The following is a 19,797-nucleotide window of genomic DNA, read 5'->3' on the forward strand; positions in this document are numbered from 1 at the left end:
GCTCTAATATATACCATGGCTTTCAATTTCATTTTTTATATGTTTTTATGAAAATGAAATTATTGGCTCGGTTTAGGGTTTTTTTGTGTCTTGTAAGTGTTCGCAACTGAATGACTGAGAAACAGGCCTGTCGATCGCAGCTAGACTTTGGCAAAGCTTGCTTCACTACAGAAAATAATTTGTAAAATTTTAGTGTGTGGCGTAGAAAGCCACATGTTTTTTTTATTTTTTGTTATGTACGCATTTTGTAAGGGACTGGTCAAAGTAAATTTTACCCATGGGCAGCAATCTTGCCTCAACGGAAATCAAATCGAGTCGTTTAGGAATTTCGTTTCAGGATTCCGACTGAGTTGACAGAGAGAGTTAGGGGTAAGAAGAGCCCCAAGAAATCGCTTCATTCCAGCCAACTAAATTCAAATGCTAAAACGGAATTCCATTCAAATCGTTTCTGAATTCAATTTCAAACGCAACAACTGGTACGAACACAGAACCGGTTGTTGAGTTTGAATTGGGTCCTAAAATGAAGCTTAGATTGCTGATATTATTGTTCACAGCGATAAAACTTATTTTTCTGAGTACAATGACCCTTTGTACGACCACAAAGAGTTTAAAATGGATTTTTAACTCAATTTTGAAAAATTAACCTCGCGGTCCTTCTTGACAGAAAAGCTCCTACTTGGCAGCTCGTTCCAAGGGGACCATAGTTAATCCATCGGAAAAATGTCGTCTTGTCAAAAAAAAAATGCATTAAAATGAAAAAAAAGTGATCAGAAATGGTTTTTAATCGTGTTTTTTACCGTTGCACAAAAATATTGACATAGGGCTTTAGTACCCAATTTCGTTTCAGCATTCAAATACTAACTGGGATTTCACCTCCATAAATCACCCCTCGTTCACGTTTTCTCCTTTTCAACCCTCTCTTTTTTTTCCCCGTACGCGCACGCCCATGCCCCGTACACCAACACGCGAATCAGCGGAGAAACGTCAAACTCACGTTGATGCACGCACGTCAACAAAACGCCCTGCCACCAGTCCGAACTGTCACTCGCGTCGTCGTCCGAATCGGAACCACAAAAATCGCTGGAATTTTTACGATTTTCGCGCGGGTTTCTCCGGAGGTTTTTGATTTCACGAAAGACACGCGGCCCAAACGATGATCAAGCAACCGGTTCTCGCCGAGCTGCAGTACTTTGTGAGCAGCGTTTCGCTGCTGTACAAGGGCGTCCCGCTCAAAGATTCGGCCGCGGCCACGGCCCTGGTCAAGTGCGCGCTGCACCTGCTGGAGGACCTGCCGTCGACGCGGGACGCCGTCTTTGAGTACTTTTCGCTGGTGTTTAACGGCGCGGTGAAGAGCTACCTCAGCATCGTCGAGGTGAGTGGCGCGATTTGTTCGGGGGGATTGAAAATTGATGGTTTTTTTTTGTTGTAGAAAAACAACCCGGATGCTTCCGCCGAGGATGACACAATTCAGGAGATTCATGAAGCGCTGGAGCGGCTCGTCACGAACGGACCTCCGGCGTGGTCTCCGTTAATCTCATCGTGGAGTCTGCGTCTGCTGGGGAAATCTGCGACAAAACAGTCGCCGCCGTCCGCTGGACATCCGAACGTCCTGTAATTTGTGGCTCGGCTGTCAGGCGATCCGATGCCTTGTTGGCCTGACCGCCCTTTGCTTCTCCAAGCTGGATGGAGCCGAAGTGGACAATTGCATCGCTGGGCTCCTAAACACTTTCGCCCAATATTCCCCCTACTTTGATTGGGTCGTGGCCCGGTTGGGCGGATGTTTCCCGGCGCGGGTCATCGCGCGCATGTTGGGGTGTGGGCTGAAGCGCTTCACCGGCGAGTACGACCAGGTGGACTCCGAGGTGGAAGTGCTGAGCTATTTGGCGGCGGCAAACGAGGAGCATTTGAGGAGGGCGCTGCGGGACATTATTGAGCGGGAGGCGGCCGGGAATAAGCTGACCGTGCCGTACCTGCTGCACCTGTCGAAGAACTCGGAGGTGCTGGCGCAGTCGCTGGCGGCGGTGTTTCTGGAGCATCGTGAGTAGAACCGTCCTTTGTTATTTAATTGCTTGAAGTGCGTGTTTTAAAATTCTTCATATGCAAAAAAAAAGATAATTCTCTAGAATCTTATCTGGAGCAACACGAGAAAAGGGCGGACAAGCATTTTGAGAAAAATTATTACTTGGATAGACTAAAATTTCAAGGGATTTACTCATTTCAGAATTATTATGAATTGGGTCTTGAAATTAATCTTAAATGGGTGATCGTTTTTTTTATTTTTTTTTTATTCATAACTTATTTTTATTAGGTCCTTTTAGGTGCTGTGACCAGGTTGGGACCGAGCATCGTTAAATAACTAATATATTATCCGCGCACCACCAAACCGAAGTGCGCATCTCTTCTGTTGCGCGAAAAATCTGTTGCGCCGTACAAAAATTTAGTGGTTTGTCGTAAGCGGCAGATTTTTGTCTGCCTTCACAATATAACAAAAAAAACAACTCCTTAAACTCCATACTTGGAGATCATGTAACTGACGATAGTTACTTGGTCCAAGCGGGTCTTGCAGGTCTTGAACCTGCCGATGTACTCGGAGAAAATGCCCCACAGCTCAGCCGAACTGTAGAGCACCTCCCCGGCTTCCTCCTTCGTGGCTCCACCGTCTCGGGAGCCACTGCTTCCTTGGCTTCTTCCTGCGGGGCGAGGGCGATCCTTCAATTTTCCGTCCGGAACTGCGCCCGGCAGCGGAGGATAGGATCGAAACCAAATTTACAACTTTCCACTATCGCCACGAGCTTGTAAAAATCCGTGGTGTTCTTCACCACAAAAGGTGGTTGCTTTTGTTTACCTGCCGACTGGCCGAGTGGTGAAACCGCCGGGACGTCTCCTCCTCCTGCTGTGCTGGCATTGTTGTTGTTTTTGTTTTCCGCTAGCGGGCTGAAATTGGTGTTGTTGCGCAGATTCTGCTCCACCTTTTCTTCTCCGACGATAGCTCCAGTGACCTCGAGGGACTTCTTCCGCTTCCGATTTCCGGGGATGAGTTGAAAATCATCCGTCTCGGAGGTCTCTTCCACCTCCATCTGTCAAAAAACTCGAGGCAAGCAACGTTGCCTTTAGCGCGCACGTCACAACACGTCTACTTCTCGAAGCTATCGTAGCCAAGTGGATTGGTGATAGTATTCTTCCCAACGATAATGCTTATTTTTCTGAGTACAATGGCCATTTGTACGACAACAAAGGATTTAAAATGAATTTTGAATCAATTAAAAAAAAATAACTTCACGGCCCTTCTTAACGTTCTTAACAGAAAAGTTCCAACCTGACAGCTCGTTCCAAGGGGACCATAGTTGATCCATTGAAAAAATGTTGTCTTGTCAATTTATTTTTTTTAACATTAAAATGCAAAATGTTATCAAAAATAGTTTTTAATCGTTTTTTACCCGTTGTACATAAAAATTTACATATCCGGAGTTTTTTAAAGGTCCAATTAACCAAATTTCCAGTTTTTGGGTGTTTTTGAAACCGCCTTGAGTCAGTGATCGCCTTTGGAGTTTCGGGACCATCCATAAATCACGTGGACTCTTTAAGGGGGGGTATGGTGATTGTCCACGCTCCATAAAAAAAAGTTTTTTTTTTTTGTATTTTTTTTATTATTTTATAGAATTTAAATAGTATTTAGAAATTTCCGAAATCAACATTAGAATATTTTTAAAGTTTGAGTCATTTCTGAAATTAAAGATTTTTTCATTTCTTCAGGAATTTGATAAACTTTAGGAAATTTAGAAATTTCAACAATAAATTTAAAAAAAACAGAAATTTGATTTTTAAGGAATTGGGTACTAAAGCCCTATGTCAATTTTTATGTACAACGGTTAAAAAAACACGATTAAAAACCATTTCTGATCACTTTTCTCATTTTAATGCAAAAAAATATTGACAAGACAACATTTTTTCGATGCATCAACCATGGTCCCCTTGGAACGAACTGTCAAGTAGGAACTTTTCTGTCATTTTTTTTTCCAAATTGATTTAAAAATCCATTTTAAACTCTTTGTGGTCGTACAAGGGGTCATTGTACTCAGAAAAATAAGCTTTATCGCTGTAAACAATAATTTCAGCAATCTAACCTTCATTTTAGGACCCCATTTTAGAAATGTTGGATTTTTTTTTAAATAAATTTCAAGTTTTTTCTGAATTTTTGATTTATTAAAGGTTTTAGAATTTCAGAATTTCTCTTGGGTTTTTAATTAATGATTTTTTTTAATTTATTATTTTTTTTTTGGATAGCCAGTCCAGGTCCAGGTTGTCTTCCAGTTGGACTCACAATCCAAAGGTCGTCAGTTCGAATCCCGGGGTGGATGGAAACTTAGGTGTAAAAAGAGGTTTGGATTGCCTCACCATTTCAAACCTTCGAACAGCTAAATTCTAGTAGGAATCAATTTAATTAGATTTTTTTAATTTATAAATTGTTTTCCTTGAAAGCGCAGACATTTTTACAACAGTTTCATTTTTCAACATAGAAAATCGAGATCCAATAGTTTCCGAGATATTGCGTATTGAAAAATGACGGCTATTCATCGAGAACATGAGACAAACTAATTTTTCACAAAATTTAATCTTTAAAATACTGTATCTCAAGGAGGTGTTAGACTATGACAAACAAACTCTCACTTTTCGTGTTTGGCAAAATCGCAAACAAAGCAAAATGTGTCCAGAAAAACTGTGAAAATGGCTAGTTTCTTTGCTTATTTGTCAAAGTCTTATATCTCCTTCAGTAACTAGCAGTCCGATGAACGGAGCCCAGATAAGATTTTTTTCAGCTTTTCGGAAATATTTTTTGCAGGAGTGCTTTTCCTTCAAGAAAATGCTTGAAGCCATTTTCGATTGCAAATACCATCTAAAAAATTATTTCTGCTTTTTTTTGAAAATATTGTAGATTTTTTTCTAATAGTCACCATTTCAAAAAAAAAAAAAAACATTCTAGCGCAAAAGATACCTTTTATTCCTGAAACACATAAATTCTATTTTTTTAAATGCGCTAGAAATTTCGCATTTTGCCGAAGACATCACGTCGATTAGAAAATCCCTTCTCAAGATACAGATTTTTGTATATTCACCTGGAAAATTTGTAACATTTTTTAATTTGTAAATTAAAAATCCCGAAGAAATTATCAAATTTTAAAGCATTTCACCAAAATAACCAATAAAAATAAATAAATATTTAAATATCTGTTGTTCAATAACTTCCAGACACCGACGCCCACCTGCAGCTCTTCCGCGCGCAGTGCAAGTTCTGGCCCGCCAACTACAACATCACCAACGTGGTCCACATCGTCACCGGTCTGCTGCTGAAGGTCAAAAAGCACTCCATCCCGGTTCTCCTAACGCTGCCCCGCCTCGCCGATCGCTACCCGTGGTGCCAGGAACTGTTGGAGATGCTGTTCGTCGAGCTGGAGACGCTGGTGCTGGAGAAGCGATCCTGTCCGCTACTGGACGACGCTACGAAGGAACCCGCCAAGGAGCTGCTGTGGCGCGCCTGCTTGAGCGATTGCGCGCTGCTTCAGCAGAGTGGCGTGAGGTTGATTTTGCTGGTTAGCCTGCGGTCGGCGCACTTTTTGCAGCAGTCGATTGCGCAACTGTTGGCCGGAAGTTCCGGCGAGATGGGACCGGGTAAGCCGCACTTGAACGCGTTGGTGCGGTTGTTGGGAGGGCCGCACGGGTCGGCGGAGTTGCCGAAGATTAAGCCCGGGTTCGAGATTGCGTTGGAGCGGATGTTGCTGAATCCGACGCGGGGCGGGGAGAACTATTGGGTGTTGAGGAATCTGGTGGAGATTGTGAAGCTGGAGCGAGACTCGTTCAATGTGCACTTGAAGAAGACGAACTGCGTGGTCGTGCTGCAGGAGCTGCTGGGGAAGTTGCTGGCCATTTGGGAGATGTTGATGAACCAGCAGAAGAACACACTGCTCCAGAGGCAGGGCACGTTTTCGTTCGGGAACGCGGAGATTAAGCCGGAGATAAAGCGGATTAAACGGGAGGACGGGGGACGGAGCAGATTGACACCGGCGAGGGGACAAGTAGAAGCAGAACGTCACAAATCGCGACCCCCGTGACGTTCGACCAAATTCACATGCTGGCCAAGCTGATCGACTGCATGGAGTTGAACGCCAAGTCGGCCGTCCTGAACATGTCCGAGTGCCTCAAACTGTCCGCGCTGACCGTCAAGTACTTCTTTCTGTGTCTCCAGCAAGCGGCAACCCGTCTCAACGGTGACGACGACACCAACCTTCACCGCTGCTACCAACTCCTGTCCCGACACTGCGCCATGCGGAAAGCCGCCCGAACGTCAGCCCTTCGTGAAATCCTCGAAGGCGCCCTCTTCCTGTACGGCAACCTGTTCGGCTCCCTCGAAACCGAACGCGACTCCGTCGAGTATAGCAAACCCGACGAACTCCTCATCAAACTCAACCAAAAGCAAGGCATCGCCATGAACGCGTCCCGCTCCACAGTCCTACATGCCGGCGTCATCGGCCAAGGCCCCAAACAACCCGTCCGGTCCGCCGACGGCCCCGAATCCGAAATGCAGAACCGCCTAGTAAGCGCCATCGTGGCCTGCTGCCAAGACCCCGACCAACAAGCCACCATCGACGGATTCAGCTTCATGTCCCTTCTCCTCGTTGAACTCGTCTCCCCGGACGTCATGTACAACGGACTGCCCTGGCCCGACGAAGAGTACACCAAAGTGACGATGGAACGCGACCTCCAGATCCGGCGGATGTTCCGCAACAACCCAATCCTGTGGTCACTGCTCGGTCTCGTGGCCTGCTATCGACCCGCGCTCTGCTACAGTTCGGTCCTGCTGAGAGCACTCGCGGCGTCCGTACTGCACCAGTGGAGATCAAAGTCGGCGGAGACGATGGTCGACGGCCACCGGACGGAACTGATGTACGTGACGACGAAGCTGCTGGAGGTGATGGCGCTGGGACAGCTGCTGCCGCCGCCGTTGAGCTATCTGCACATTGTGCTGCCGCATCTGGATGCGGCGGAGGTGAGTACTTGATTTGCGTTATTGATGAGCAATTCCAATAGGTTGTAACTGGGGTTAGTGAAATTTCACGATTTCGCGGACAGCGTGAAATCCGCGAAATTTGGCTTTTTCCGCGAAATCCCGTGAAATTTTATGTTTGTATGAAAATGTAACGATTTTTCATAAAATAATTTATTAAACTCAAAAGGGAATAAAAATAATGTTATGAACTACACAGAAAAAAAAATCATGGTAATATTACATCTGGGAAGGGGTACATCTTTTATGTCAGAAAAAAGGTGTAATTTTACCTCTGGAGATGTGTAATTTTACCACTTTTCTGGTGTAATGTCACTTTTCAGTCTAAATTGAGGTAAAATTACATCATAAAAGAGGTAATATTCAACCTTCCAAATTCACATTATTTTTTTCTGTGTACTGTAGAATTAAGCGAGTGAATATTCTGGTTTTATTACTAATATAGGGTTAATGATTGTTGACGGTTTCGTAGACGGCGTGAAATTCGTGAAATTTATCAATTTTCTCGATTCATTGAATGCAAAGTTTTGTTTAGTTTAGTTTTGCAATCATTAGTTTTCAAAAATGTAAGATTTGACGAAAACAAAAATTTTAGCAAAAAAAAACATTTTGCGATAACAAACATCGAAAATTTTCAAAAATTCGAAAGATTTTTAAATCAACCCAAACATTCTTAAAATGATCCCAAACATTCTAAAAATTGAATGAAAAACGTAGGGGAATGAATTTTAAATTTATTTCAGCTGATCCACTGAAATTTTTAAGTTCTTCGAAAAAAATTTTTTTTTGTCCCCTGATTTTTCGGGTCAATTTCGAAGGGAGGGGAAGGGGGGAGGGACAAAAACTTTTAGTAAAATTTGTACCAGCCTAACAACTTAATAAATATGTCATCCAAAAAGAAAAGATATTTTATTAGTTGTCAATTAAAAAGCTTGATTATATATGTGTGTCAAGTTGATATGAACCATTTGAAGAAATGTTGAGATTTTTGAGTTTTTCAGAAACTATCAAAATTTAGTAATATTTTCATTCGCTGTATTAAAAATTTCTGTGCTATTTTATTTGAAAGGCATAGTTTTGAAAGAAATTAACGTGAAGACTTCCATCATTGTCAACATTTTTCGTTCAAAGATATAAATTTTGCGTCACTTTCAATATTTTGACAAAATTCCTTCAACAAGTTGTTTAGAATAGTGCCCTACACATGCTGATTCCTTTTGGTAACGATTATCCCATTCCTTGTAAAGTTATGGAAATCGTCATTAATCAATGATTGCCAACTAGGACGGCAATGACTGTGCCACAAAATTATATAAATTTTGAAGCACATTTGATTTAGATCAAAAATTCTTTCAGTGGCTTCAAAAAGGCAACAACCGGCACATGCTGATTCCTTTTGGTGCTGAAATTCGTTAAATTGAATTTAATACAGAATATTTTATAGTGATGATTAATTTTCTTAGAAAATGATCAACGGCTTCACCTTAAATGAATCAAGCTTTGTTTTATTCAAAATAAAATTAAGAGTATTTTTTATCTTAGGAATCATATTTTAGAAACATAACAAATTTTTTTTGGGCCTGTCAAATTTTAACGATATTTGTTTATTTGGGTGTATAATTCCCGTGAAAGCTAAAAATACTACTTTTTCTCTTCTCATTTAGAATTTAAATTTCGATTTCTTAAAATTATATTATTTTTGCAAAATGTTTATAAATTTAGTTTTTGAAAAATGAGCTAAAACCCTTAAAATATTTTTAATGGGCTAAATGACGCAGAAAAAGGAAAAAAATTGACAGGCTTTCCGAAAAACTACACTGGAACAAAAAAACACTCAAAATGTTATAAGATTTTTTTGATTTTTAAGTTTAAAAGTGAAATTTGAAGGTACGCCCTCGATTTTTTTTCGTTCAATTTTTTTGTGAAAATAGCCTAAGATGTTAAAAAAAGACTCACGAAAAATGCAAGATGGAGCAACTCACCTAAAAATACAAAAATCTATTACTGAAACTGTTTTTTTTTTCAAACGTGCTCTAAACTTCAAAATTTTCAAATACTGAACACGAGAGTCCAACCATAAAAAAACCTATTTGTTCAACATTTTTATTTTTGAAACCGCTGTAACTTCACAAGGATTGGAGTTAAGACAATGGTCAATATGGAGACATTTATGTAAAATTGTCTGGAGAATCGGCTCTCGTGTTCGGTTTTTGAAAATTTTGAAGTTTAGAGCACTTTTGAAAAAAAAAACAGTTTCAGTAAATGATTTTTGTATTTTTTAGGTGAGTTGCTCCATCTTGCATTTTTCGTGAGTCTTTTTGTAACATCTTACTAACTATTTTCACAAAAAAATTTAAAGGAAAAAAGTCGTGGGCTCAGCTTCAAATTTCACTTTTAAACTTAAAAATCAAAAAATCTCATAAAAGTCGCTTGTTTTTTCTTTCAGTGTATTTTTTTTTCGGAAGGTCCGTCAAATTTCGTACAAGTTTGTCTTTGACCACTTTTTGATACGATGCAACGGCTTCGAGATACAGAAATAATAAAATTACGAAATACAAAATATGTAAAACACCTACGTTCTTCTCAAATGTCATTTTCGAGTGAAACTGACTCCATTTACACAAAAATGGTTTATATATGTCTAGGATAACATGTCTACAAAGTATCATTGAAATCGGAGAGGGTCGAGAAAAAAGTACCTAAAAAATTACTGTTTTAGGCTGGAATTGCTCAATATAGAACCTTTTGTAACCAGCAACTTTCTAGAACGTGTCGACTTTCTAAAACTTATCGTTTTTGAAATATATGCAATTCAATATTATTTTTCTCCATACAGAGCTTAGCAAAAAACGTCAACAAACGAAGTTTGTCGGGTTAGGCTTGTTTTAGATAAATATTTAATTATTTTTTTGACTAAAGCTAATTTTTTGTGCGGTTGGTAAACTTCCATCTTCAATGAAATTTTAAAGCTTGTTGAAAAATTCTTCGACAACAATTGAAAACTTAAAACAGTTTGACAGTACAGGCTCAAATCCCCGTTCATAAAATCGATGCCTCTGTGCTCTCTTATGCTAACTAGATAGGAAAACCAGCAAGCTTAGTACAAGAGAGCACAGAGGCATCGAAATGTCAATCCGCGTCGAACTTGTGGAATCTCGCAAAGGACCTTTTGAAAAGGCACTTTATCAGGAATGTTGGGGAGAGTGGGGAGACTTCCCCTTTTTTGTATCGAATGTAACTCGCTTAATTTCTCACGAAACTATGAACCTTTTGCATGAATTGGGTACTAAAGCCCTATGTAAATTTTTATGTACAACGGTAAAAAACACGATTAAAAACCATTTCTGATCACTTTTTTTCATTTTAATGCAAAATTTTTTTTTGACTAGACAACATTTTTTTGATGGATCAACTATGGTCCCCTTGGAACAAGCTGTCAAGTAGGAGCTTTTCTGTCAAGAAGGACCGCGAGGTTAATTTTTCAAAATTGATTTATAAATCCTTTTTAAACTCTTTGTGGTCGTACAAAGGGTCATTGTACTTAGAAAAATAAGCTTTATCGCTGTAAACAATAATATCAGCAATCTAAGCTTCATTTTAGGACCCAATTGAAAGTTTAAACATTAAACTATGTTTGGCTGATAGGGGTACACTCAACCACCGGTGGTTGGTCACTTTTTCGTTTGACACTTTTTGAGTTTTTAGTTTGAACCCGTTAGTTGTTCAAAGTTAAACTAAAAAGTGACGAACTGTCACTTTTAACACGGCGCTCACGCACACTATCAAAACAAACGTTTCATAGTGTGTGTGAATTCCGTGTAAAAGGAACTGTCAAACTAAAAAGTGACCCCGTTCGTTTGACAACAGCTAGTGCCAAACCATCAGGGGTAGCAAACTGGTTTCCAGAAGAATTTTGAGCGTCCCTGCTCAAACTGCCTGGCTTTGCAGGTAGCGCATCGGTATTCTTTAGCTTCTTTTAAATCTGCCGATCCTGCTGGTGAGGACCGCCCATTTTTCTTGCCGTGAGGCATTTTTTGGTCTCTTTATACAGGGTTGCCCAACCTTTTGGCCCTGCGGGCCAGATCTGATATTTCTGAAGTTGTTGCGGGCCGGAGCTTATGTTTAATATTTAAAAAAATATTTTTTTTTCATAAAACCTATTTTATCAGATTGTTTCAATTAAACTTATAAATAAACAAGTGTTTTAAATATGATTCATGTATCTTAATTTTAAGAAAGAAAAAAAACAAAGATAACTTTCACAGATGTGTTTATTGGATTTATTTTTAGTTTGTTTTGAGTGAATTTGTATTATAATATTTTTTGTCGATTGAAGTTTAATACCCTGATATCATTTATTAAAAAATAACATGTAAATTGCAAGTTTTTTTTATAATTTTTAAAATCAACGAGACAAGATAAAATTTATTGAAAAGAAATCTTCTGTACGATTAAAACTATTTTTACGTTGTAGTGCACCATTATCCAAATATTTTACAAAATTGAAAAGTTTTACGATTGATGATTTTAAAGACAGTGCGTGGCCGAATGGTTACGCTGTCCGCTTTGTAAGCGGATGATTCTGGGTTCGATTCCCATCTGCTGCGACCTTCCATCGGATGAGGAAGTAAAATATCGGTCCCGGCCTTGGTTTTTAGGGCGTTAAGTCATTGCAAGGATGACAAGAATAAAATTCAAAGAATGTTTAGGCCGATGCAAATATTTAAAAAAAGTTTTTGTCCCTCGGCACTGGCCGAGGTCAAGGGGGAGGGGGGGGGTGGCAAAAAAATAAAAAAATATAAAAATTTAGATAACAAGCTATAATCTTAACATTTCAATGAAAAAAGTATTTTAAAATGCATTTTACACTAGTTCAGTTGTTTTGCAATCATTAGTTTTCAAAAAATCTAAGATCTGACAAAAACAAAAATTGTATCGAAAATTAAGATTTTGCATCGAAAATTTTCAAAAAATCTTGCAGGCCAAGTGCGAATGATGCTGATGATACCTCTTCAGTTGACGCTCAGGCGAGGAACATCCTGGAAGGAGCGTCACTGACTACGTCCGTAGTCCTGTTAGATCATACTTGATCAAGACAGTATAGCTCTGGTTCCTTGCAAGTGTCCTATTTTCTTACCTCCACGTTGGCTTGGTTTTCATGATGACCTAGCTGGTGGCCTGTGGAAACGGATCGTAAACCTTTGACCAAAGTCAAAGTCGAGACGGCTAAAAGAAAGGGGCGCGACAATGTGGGAAAGGGAAGTAATTTGTGATTGTAGACGGTATTGTTTTGATTCGCAGTATGTTGAGTCAACTGCTGTGGATGTACCTGAAACATCGCACAACGGGGTTTCTCTTCTCTTTATTCTCAGCTACCACCTATCTTCTGTTTATTTTGTTTCACTGATTTTCTAACGCGGCTTCTGTTTACTATCCTCCATTTGATTTCGATTTTACTCATTTGATTCTCTTATTTCTCAACGCTTTTTCACTCTATTTTACCAATTGATGCTGCTGTAACATACTTTCTGCTTTCCCTTAATTTGGCAGCGATATCAATGTTGTTATCATCTGCCTTTTCTTTATTTATCTATTTGAATAATTTTTCATTTGCCCTATAAATTGCCCTCAATACAATCTAAGCTTGTTTGTTACCTCTATTTATTAATTATTGTTAATTTATTTATCTACTTCATAAATTACTATCTTTCTTTTACTATTGATTCTTCAAATAGTATATTTCTTTCACTGTCCATTGTTTTCAATCTTCACCCTTTTCTTCAAACAAATGAGGTTCGAGCCCTTACTCAATTTTTGGAGTGATCAAAGAATTAACACAAATATTACTATTGTACTTTTGAAAAACTTTTATAATATGCTTAGGACCAAAAGTTGTAACAAAACACCGCGACAAAAGAAATAACAACATAAAAACACGACTCAACACTAGGAAAGATTTCAGGAGAAAACAAAACACAGTAAAATAACAACTAGTTTTTGAATTCAAACTAAAAATAAAACAGTTTTTGCTTTAATGAAAGTTGATAGGCACACTATAAATGGTTAGGCGCTTATACTTACATCAAACCCTACGTAATGTACCACCCCCGGCCGAGTTAAAATGCGTAACCGGAAAAGAAGGTGTGCATGCCTGGCACGAACACTCAAAGCGTGTTCTAGCGTGCTGCTCGTACTGACTCAGAGCAAGGGTGAGATGTAGGTGTAAGGGCAGTGCGTGTTCGTCGGGAACCTGGTGCATAAGATCGGTCAAGGCCCGTTCTTACACTGAAAATTGCGAATTGCGAAAATTTTCAAAAAATCTTAAGATTTTTTAATAAACCCAAACATGCTAAAAATGATTTTAAACGCAGGAGAATGTATTTTAATTTGATTTCAGCTGGTTGCCCTTGAATTTTCATTGAAATTTTGAAGTTTATTGTAAAAATATTTTTTTGCCCCCTGATTTTTCGGGCCAATTTTGAAGGGGGTGACAAAAACTTTTAAAAATATTTGTACCAGCCTTAAATGTGAAATAAAATCATTTAACAAAATAAAAAGGCAAAATCCAAACAAAACTTTGAATTGGCAACATTTTATGTCAAAAGCAAAAAAAAACAAAAAAAAATTTTTTTGTAATATCTAAAAGATTGATCTCAAGACTATTTTTAAAATTTTGACACTCAATTAATTTATTGAGTTTTTCAATATGAGCCTTAAGTGGTTACATACATGTAGAAATTCAAAAATTTCATGTTTCAGAAAATTTAATAAATCTACTAAAAAGATGATTTTTAATCACTCCTGAAAGTTTCATAAAGATATTTCATGATTAAACTGAGTAAAAGACGATTTACGTTAAAAATTTTGCCATGCGCAAAGCGAACTGTCGAACTTTGTGAGAATTTTTCTCTGAACTCCGAGTTGATTTACGGGTGCCACGATATCTCGAGATGGGATGGACCAAATTGGCTGAAATTTGGGGTGAAGACTCTTAAGACATATTCCGTGTGCATGACGAAGCCTGATTTTGAAGTTTTGCTTTTTAAATAAATACAAAAATCTTAAACTGGCGATTTTTTATATAAAAAACATAAACATATTTTTATCTTTTTTTCAAACAGTTTTTTTGAAAATGCACACAGGACCGGTTTAACGAGGCTTCACCAAAATTTTGAGCCAATTTGGTCAAAGCAGTGTAGAGGTATCGTGGCATCCGTTTTTTGAAACTGCTAACTAAAAATGGCTATATCTCGGCAATGATACAACCAAATATCTTCAAATTTATTTTGATATTAGTTGAAAATGTGTATTTTAATGCCCTTGAAAGATAATTAAAAAAAGTTTAAGTGTGTGCATAAACCAACCTCTTACATTTTTGTTGATTTACATGTATGTAACCCCTTAAGTGCCGGTTATAGAACTATTTTGAAAAGCCGTCGCGGGCCGGATGGAATGGCTTCACGGGCCGGATCTGGCCCGCGGGCCGGACGTTGGGCAGGCCTGCTTTATACGCTCTTAGCTCGCACGACGTTGTACCCGAGGTGTGCACTCCGTGTTTACACCGCGTGTAAACTTTAGTGCGCCGTGCGGGGAGAACTCAAACATGGTAGCCTGGTGTGGTTGAGGTTCATCTGCACTGAAAACTTGTACGGCGTGCGTGCGTTTCGGGAAGACTGATTAAAAGGCTGGTCCGGATTTTCTAATTTGAGCGCGACTGAAAATTACAAATGTTTAAATATTTTTGTAAACATTTAAAAATAATAAAAAAACAGGTAAAATCTAAAAGTTAAAAAATAGAAATTCATAAATCATACACACCATTTTCTGCACTAAGGCTTCCTAGACCCAGTGAAAAGAATATTATTTAATCCAAAAATTGACGAACGTCACAGTGTCCTGATGCAAACAACTCAGTCAACTCAATCAGAATTCTGAAACGGAATTCAATTCGAATCTTTTACGTAATTCCGTTTCAAACGCAACAACCGATTCCGTGTTCGAACTGGTTGTTGCGTTTGAAAATGCATTTGTGTACGATTCTAATTAGATTCCGTTTCAGAATTCGGATTGATTTGACTAGAATCGGACGGTCAAAAAAACAGCTAGAAGTAGCCTGACTAAAACTTTTGCTAGAGCTAGAAAGAGATAGCAAATCTGATGCAAACAAACCCCAGCTGCCATGTAAACTACTAAAAACTTTTACTGATACTTTCATTTAAATTTAAAAATCATTTAAAAACTTTCTCAGATTTAGTAAACTTTCACCAATTAAAAAAAATCAAAGTTCGAACACTTAAAAAAACAATTGTAAATTCACGACTGTAATATATTTAAAAAATTAGAGATTCAAAAATGCAAATATTCATAAAATAAAAAAATTGGAGAAATGGAACTTATGAAGCCAAAAAATAATGTTTTATAAATTGAAAATAAAAAATACTAAAGTTTTAAAAAACCGAAGTTAAAAAATTTAAGAATTCAAAGTTTCATTTTCTGGAAATTCAAGTGATTCACACGATCAATAAGCAAACCGACCCTAACGACATCTTCTTTTTCTTCCACCCTCTCACAGATCGTCTACGTGCTCAAGGAGTGCGTCTGGAACTACATGAAGGACCACGTCCCCTCACCCGTCCTCTTCGTGTGCGATCCGACCGGTTTCCACTGGCGTGACCCCGCCAGTTCCCGTCCCCGCCCCAGTACACGAACCCACTGCGGAACACGATGCAAAAGCGCCTGCCCAAGATGGGAACCCTGTACCAGCAGATGTTTGTCGGACCGGAGTTGCGCAATCCGACGGTGATGCACCACCAGCAGCAGCCGCCGCCACAGCAAATTGTGATGGTCAACGGGCTGGGCGGAAGTGGCCAACCTCCGCCAATGGTGGCCGCGGCCAACGGGAACGGGAACATGATGGTCATGCAGCATCATCATCCACATCCGCATCAACACCTGCCACAGCCGCAACATCATCATGGCCAGATGGGACCGGGGATGGTCGGGGCGAACGGGAATGGACACTTGATGGGCAACCCAGGGCCGCCGGTCATATTGGGGCCGGTCGTAACGTTGGATTAGCAGTAGTAGTAGGAGCGGAGTTTAAAAGTTTATCATTTTCTCTATACACGTGTAAGATTGTAGAATTGTAGATAGGACTATTGATTGTTTTCTCTTTCTTTTCTTTTATTTTCTTTTTCTCGAGAATCTACTTTTTGTAAGAAACAAAAATCAAATTAAGAAGCACCGTAAGATTTTCCAAGGAAAATTAGGGTTTTAATTTGAATGCCGAAATGTCCTGATTTTTAGATATATATATATATATTTTTTTTCAAAACAACCAATGCGCCATGGGTTTTTTTTATGTACAACATATTTGAAAAGTAAGCGAGATTTCTTTCTTTTTTTCTTTTAAATCACTATTTAATCAACAGTTGCTTTTTTATATTATTCAAAGGTTTGTATGAACTTCGGTAGGTACCAACTTTTATTTTCTTACTTTTAACATTTAATTCAAGATTCATAGTTTTTGATACGGAACATGACGATACATGAACAGCTAATTTATGATTTATATTAATGCTGGATGGTTGCTTGGGTTGTGTTGCCTACCCCAGTACATGGTTTAAAAATAATAATTTTGAGAAAAACCTACCTGTTGGAAAATATTCCAAAAACAAATTGAAATCATATCAAAGTCACCCCGGTTTACGGTAACACAAAAATATATTTTTTCACGGACATTTTATTTTTCGTCAAGTCCTCGATTGTTAAATTAATGATTGCAATTCAGTTTTACGGGTGTACAGTCGAAGCCTCGACTAACCGGAACGTCGGTTATCCGAAGGTTTGTATGGGACTATTCGTATTTTTATTTTCTTAGATTTAAGGGCATCTCCAGCGCTGGTGGCAAACATCGAAGCAAATCACCCGACGTCAACCCCACCGCGGTAGCAAATTTACTCTCAGTTCATCGGGATTTAACTTTGCTACCCGGCAGGGTTGTTAAAATATCAAAATATCACCTCTCAGCAACTACAATTATCTCGCCCGAATATTCATGCCTCAAATACAACTGGTCTTCTCTCTTCATTGAAACTCTCAGCGCCGAACATAGCCGAACACGTTTTCGTGTTTACCCACTCGCGATTGACATTTTCCTTTTCTCTCTCATTCTCGCTTCCACGAACATCCTACCGCAACAGCGTTTAACCACAAAAGCCGCCACAAAACCAATTTTGCAGACGCAGTTTAACGGGACGTTATGCGTGGTCGGCTCCTAATCGCCATCTCGCGTTCTCTCATTGCAGTTTTCGGAGAGATTGAGAGACTCAGCGGTGAGAGCGCATAGTCGAGGAAAAGGGAAGGAGTGATAGAGAGAGAATGGCATCGCTGGGAATCACGAGACACAAGAAGAGATCTCACAAGCTATAGTGACGGCCGCTACACTCTCGGATATTTTTGGTGCAGAGATTATCTATTGATAGCTTTTCTATCACTCTTTTGCAACACTGGTACCCGGTATTTATATACCCTTACCAAAAATCATGATTTTTTGAGTTCCAAATCCCACTTTTCATACGAATTTTTCAGTTCAACCCATATAACCATTTTTATGGTTGTAGTACCTGAACTCAAAAAATCGTATGAAAAGTGGGATTTGGAACTCAAAAAATCATGATTTTTGGTAAGGGTGTACAACCTGTTTGCTACCGCATCAAATGAAAATATGCACGGAAAATCGAATCAAGCACAAAAAACCCAAATTAATAAAAATTTCAAAAATTGAAAAAAATTAAGATTAAAAAAAATTAAAAATAAAATATAGAAAAAAATTAAAAATTAAAAAAAAAACAAAAATTTAAAAAACTTAAAAAAATCTGAAAAATAAAAAAATAAAGATATAAAAATAAAAAATCAAATGTTTAAAAATTTAAAAATAAAAAAATATATAGATAAAATTAACAAAAAGATTTAAAACCAAGGCCGATGCAAATATTTTTCAAAGCTAATGTCGTTTTTTCGGAATTCTGAGTAGCGGAAATATATCCTTTCCAATCAAACACCTATTTTTTTTCATATGGAGAGTTTGATGCTCGATTAAAACTCCAAAAATACTATTTAGGCTATAAACTTACCTGCAACAGCACCGCCTCGAGTAAGCACGCAAATTTATGCCATTTACTGGCCAAAAAGATCAAATTTAATGCACTTTTGAACATAATTTCTATTTTGCGAGACCATTCCTCAACATTTCGGTGGCACACACATCCACACGCAAGATGAGAGGTTAACTGCTTAACGAAAGTCGCCATCAATATCTTTTCACTTGCGCTAACGATTTCAAAGCTCTTAAGATATAAAATTGCTTCCAACCACCGGCAACATGTTCTTTTGCACATTAGTTAGTCACTCGAAAAATAATCCCGAAAAATGTAAATAATTAGCAAGCACCATCAAAAAAACAAACGCGCCAAGTCGTTTGACGTTTCAATTTTGAATACCCATTCCAATCGAAGGCTGAAGAAAACCGAGCCACCAACACCACCAACATGCTGGTGCAGCCCCCGTTGGAGTGAGCAAGTGCTGCCAGGAAACATACGCTATAAATGCTACTTTTCGTGAGTGTTCGCTTAAAATTTCATCAATTTTGGCAGCACTAAGCAGACCCAAAATAGCGCTGGAAGAAAAAAAGGAACTAAGCTGAAAATAGAGAAATGGGCGTGGCCCAAATGCACTCGACTGATTAGAATGCATTTTTGAAATATTTTTTTTTAATGCTTGTAAAAGGAATAGCATAACTTTTAATAAAAGTGAAAATAAACAGAAATGTTCACAAAAAGTTGCTCTACTTGTTGGTGTACTTGGTTTTATTGAATTTCAAGGAACACTCCAGATTATTCAGCATCATTCAAACACGGCCGCTTATTAGACTTAAAATTGGTTTATTTTCCCTAAGCCATCAAATCGGGCGTCTAATTTTACATAAAAGTCCGTTTGACACCAAATTTCTATCTCCTCTCCGTTTCAGGCTGAAAATTTGGTTGAAAACACCTCTGTTTTCGCATGTTCAAAAATGAAAGGGGTCGTACCCGGTAGAACAATTTGCAACGGTCGTCAGCAGCAGGGTCATCACTTGCAAGGTTGTTACGGACGACGCGGATCGCGCGGATTTGGCGCGGATTTGCTGGCTAATTTTGCTCAGGCGCGGATAGCAATTTTGATAAACAAAATAATTGAGAACGATAGAATTTCTTTCAAATTACAAAGGGAAATATTATTAGGAATTAAATAAATTAATTCTTTTTCGTTGAGTGCGAAAACATCAGTTTCTAAGAAGTTGTTAATGAAGAAAATTTTCTTCTAAAAATTATTGATTGTTTTTTTTTCTTAATATGAAACTTTGAAATAATCTTCAAGGAGCGATTTTTTAATGTATTGAGATTTGTTATATAAATTCAACATAACATTACAAATCATTATTTTTAAAACGCCTGCCTTACAATTCAAATAAATATCAAATTTTATTAAAATCAAAAGAACAAAATTCGAAAATTACAGAATTTTAAAAATTTGAAGCTATGAAACTTTTTAGATTTTCTATGTTTTTCAATATAAAAATTAAAATTTTTAAATTTTTGGTTTATTAAAAAAATAAAAATTCTGTTGCCACTCTGATTCAGGTAGAATTGATTCTACTCCCAATGGAGCACCCGCAGTCGAGCAGTTTTTGACAGTTC

General features: G+C 38.3%; 1 protein-coding gene across 1 annotated transcript; it reads left to right on the forward strand.

Annotated features, from left to right (window-relative positions):
• Positions 1-988: 988 nt before the first annotated feature.
• LOC6047061 (integrator complex subunit 5) lies at positions 989-16,325 on the forward strand. The gene is given in 7 exon segments (XM_038266994.1): positions 989-1,372; positions 1,430-1,569; positions 1,571-2,037; positions 5,248-6,039; positions 6,042-7,042; positions 15,633-15,747; positions 15,750-16,325. Coding segments are annotated over 7 exon segments (3,123 nt in total). The 5' UTR covers positions 989-1,153; the 3' UTR covers positions 16,139-16,325.
• The last annotated feature ends 3,472 nt before the right edge of the window (positions 16,326-19,797 follow it).

Source organism: Culex quinquefasciatus, chromosome 1 (genome assembly GCF_015732765.1).
Source record: "Culex quinquefasciatus strain JHB chromosome 1, VPISU_Cqui_1.0_pri_paternal, whole genome shotgun sequence".
NCBI classification, from domain to species: Eukaryota; Metazoa; Arthropoda; class Insecta; order Diptera; family Culicidae; genus Culex; species Culex quinquefasciatus.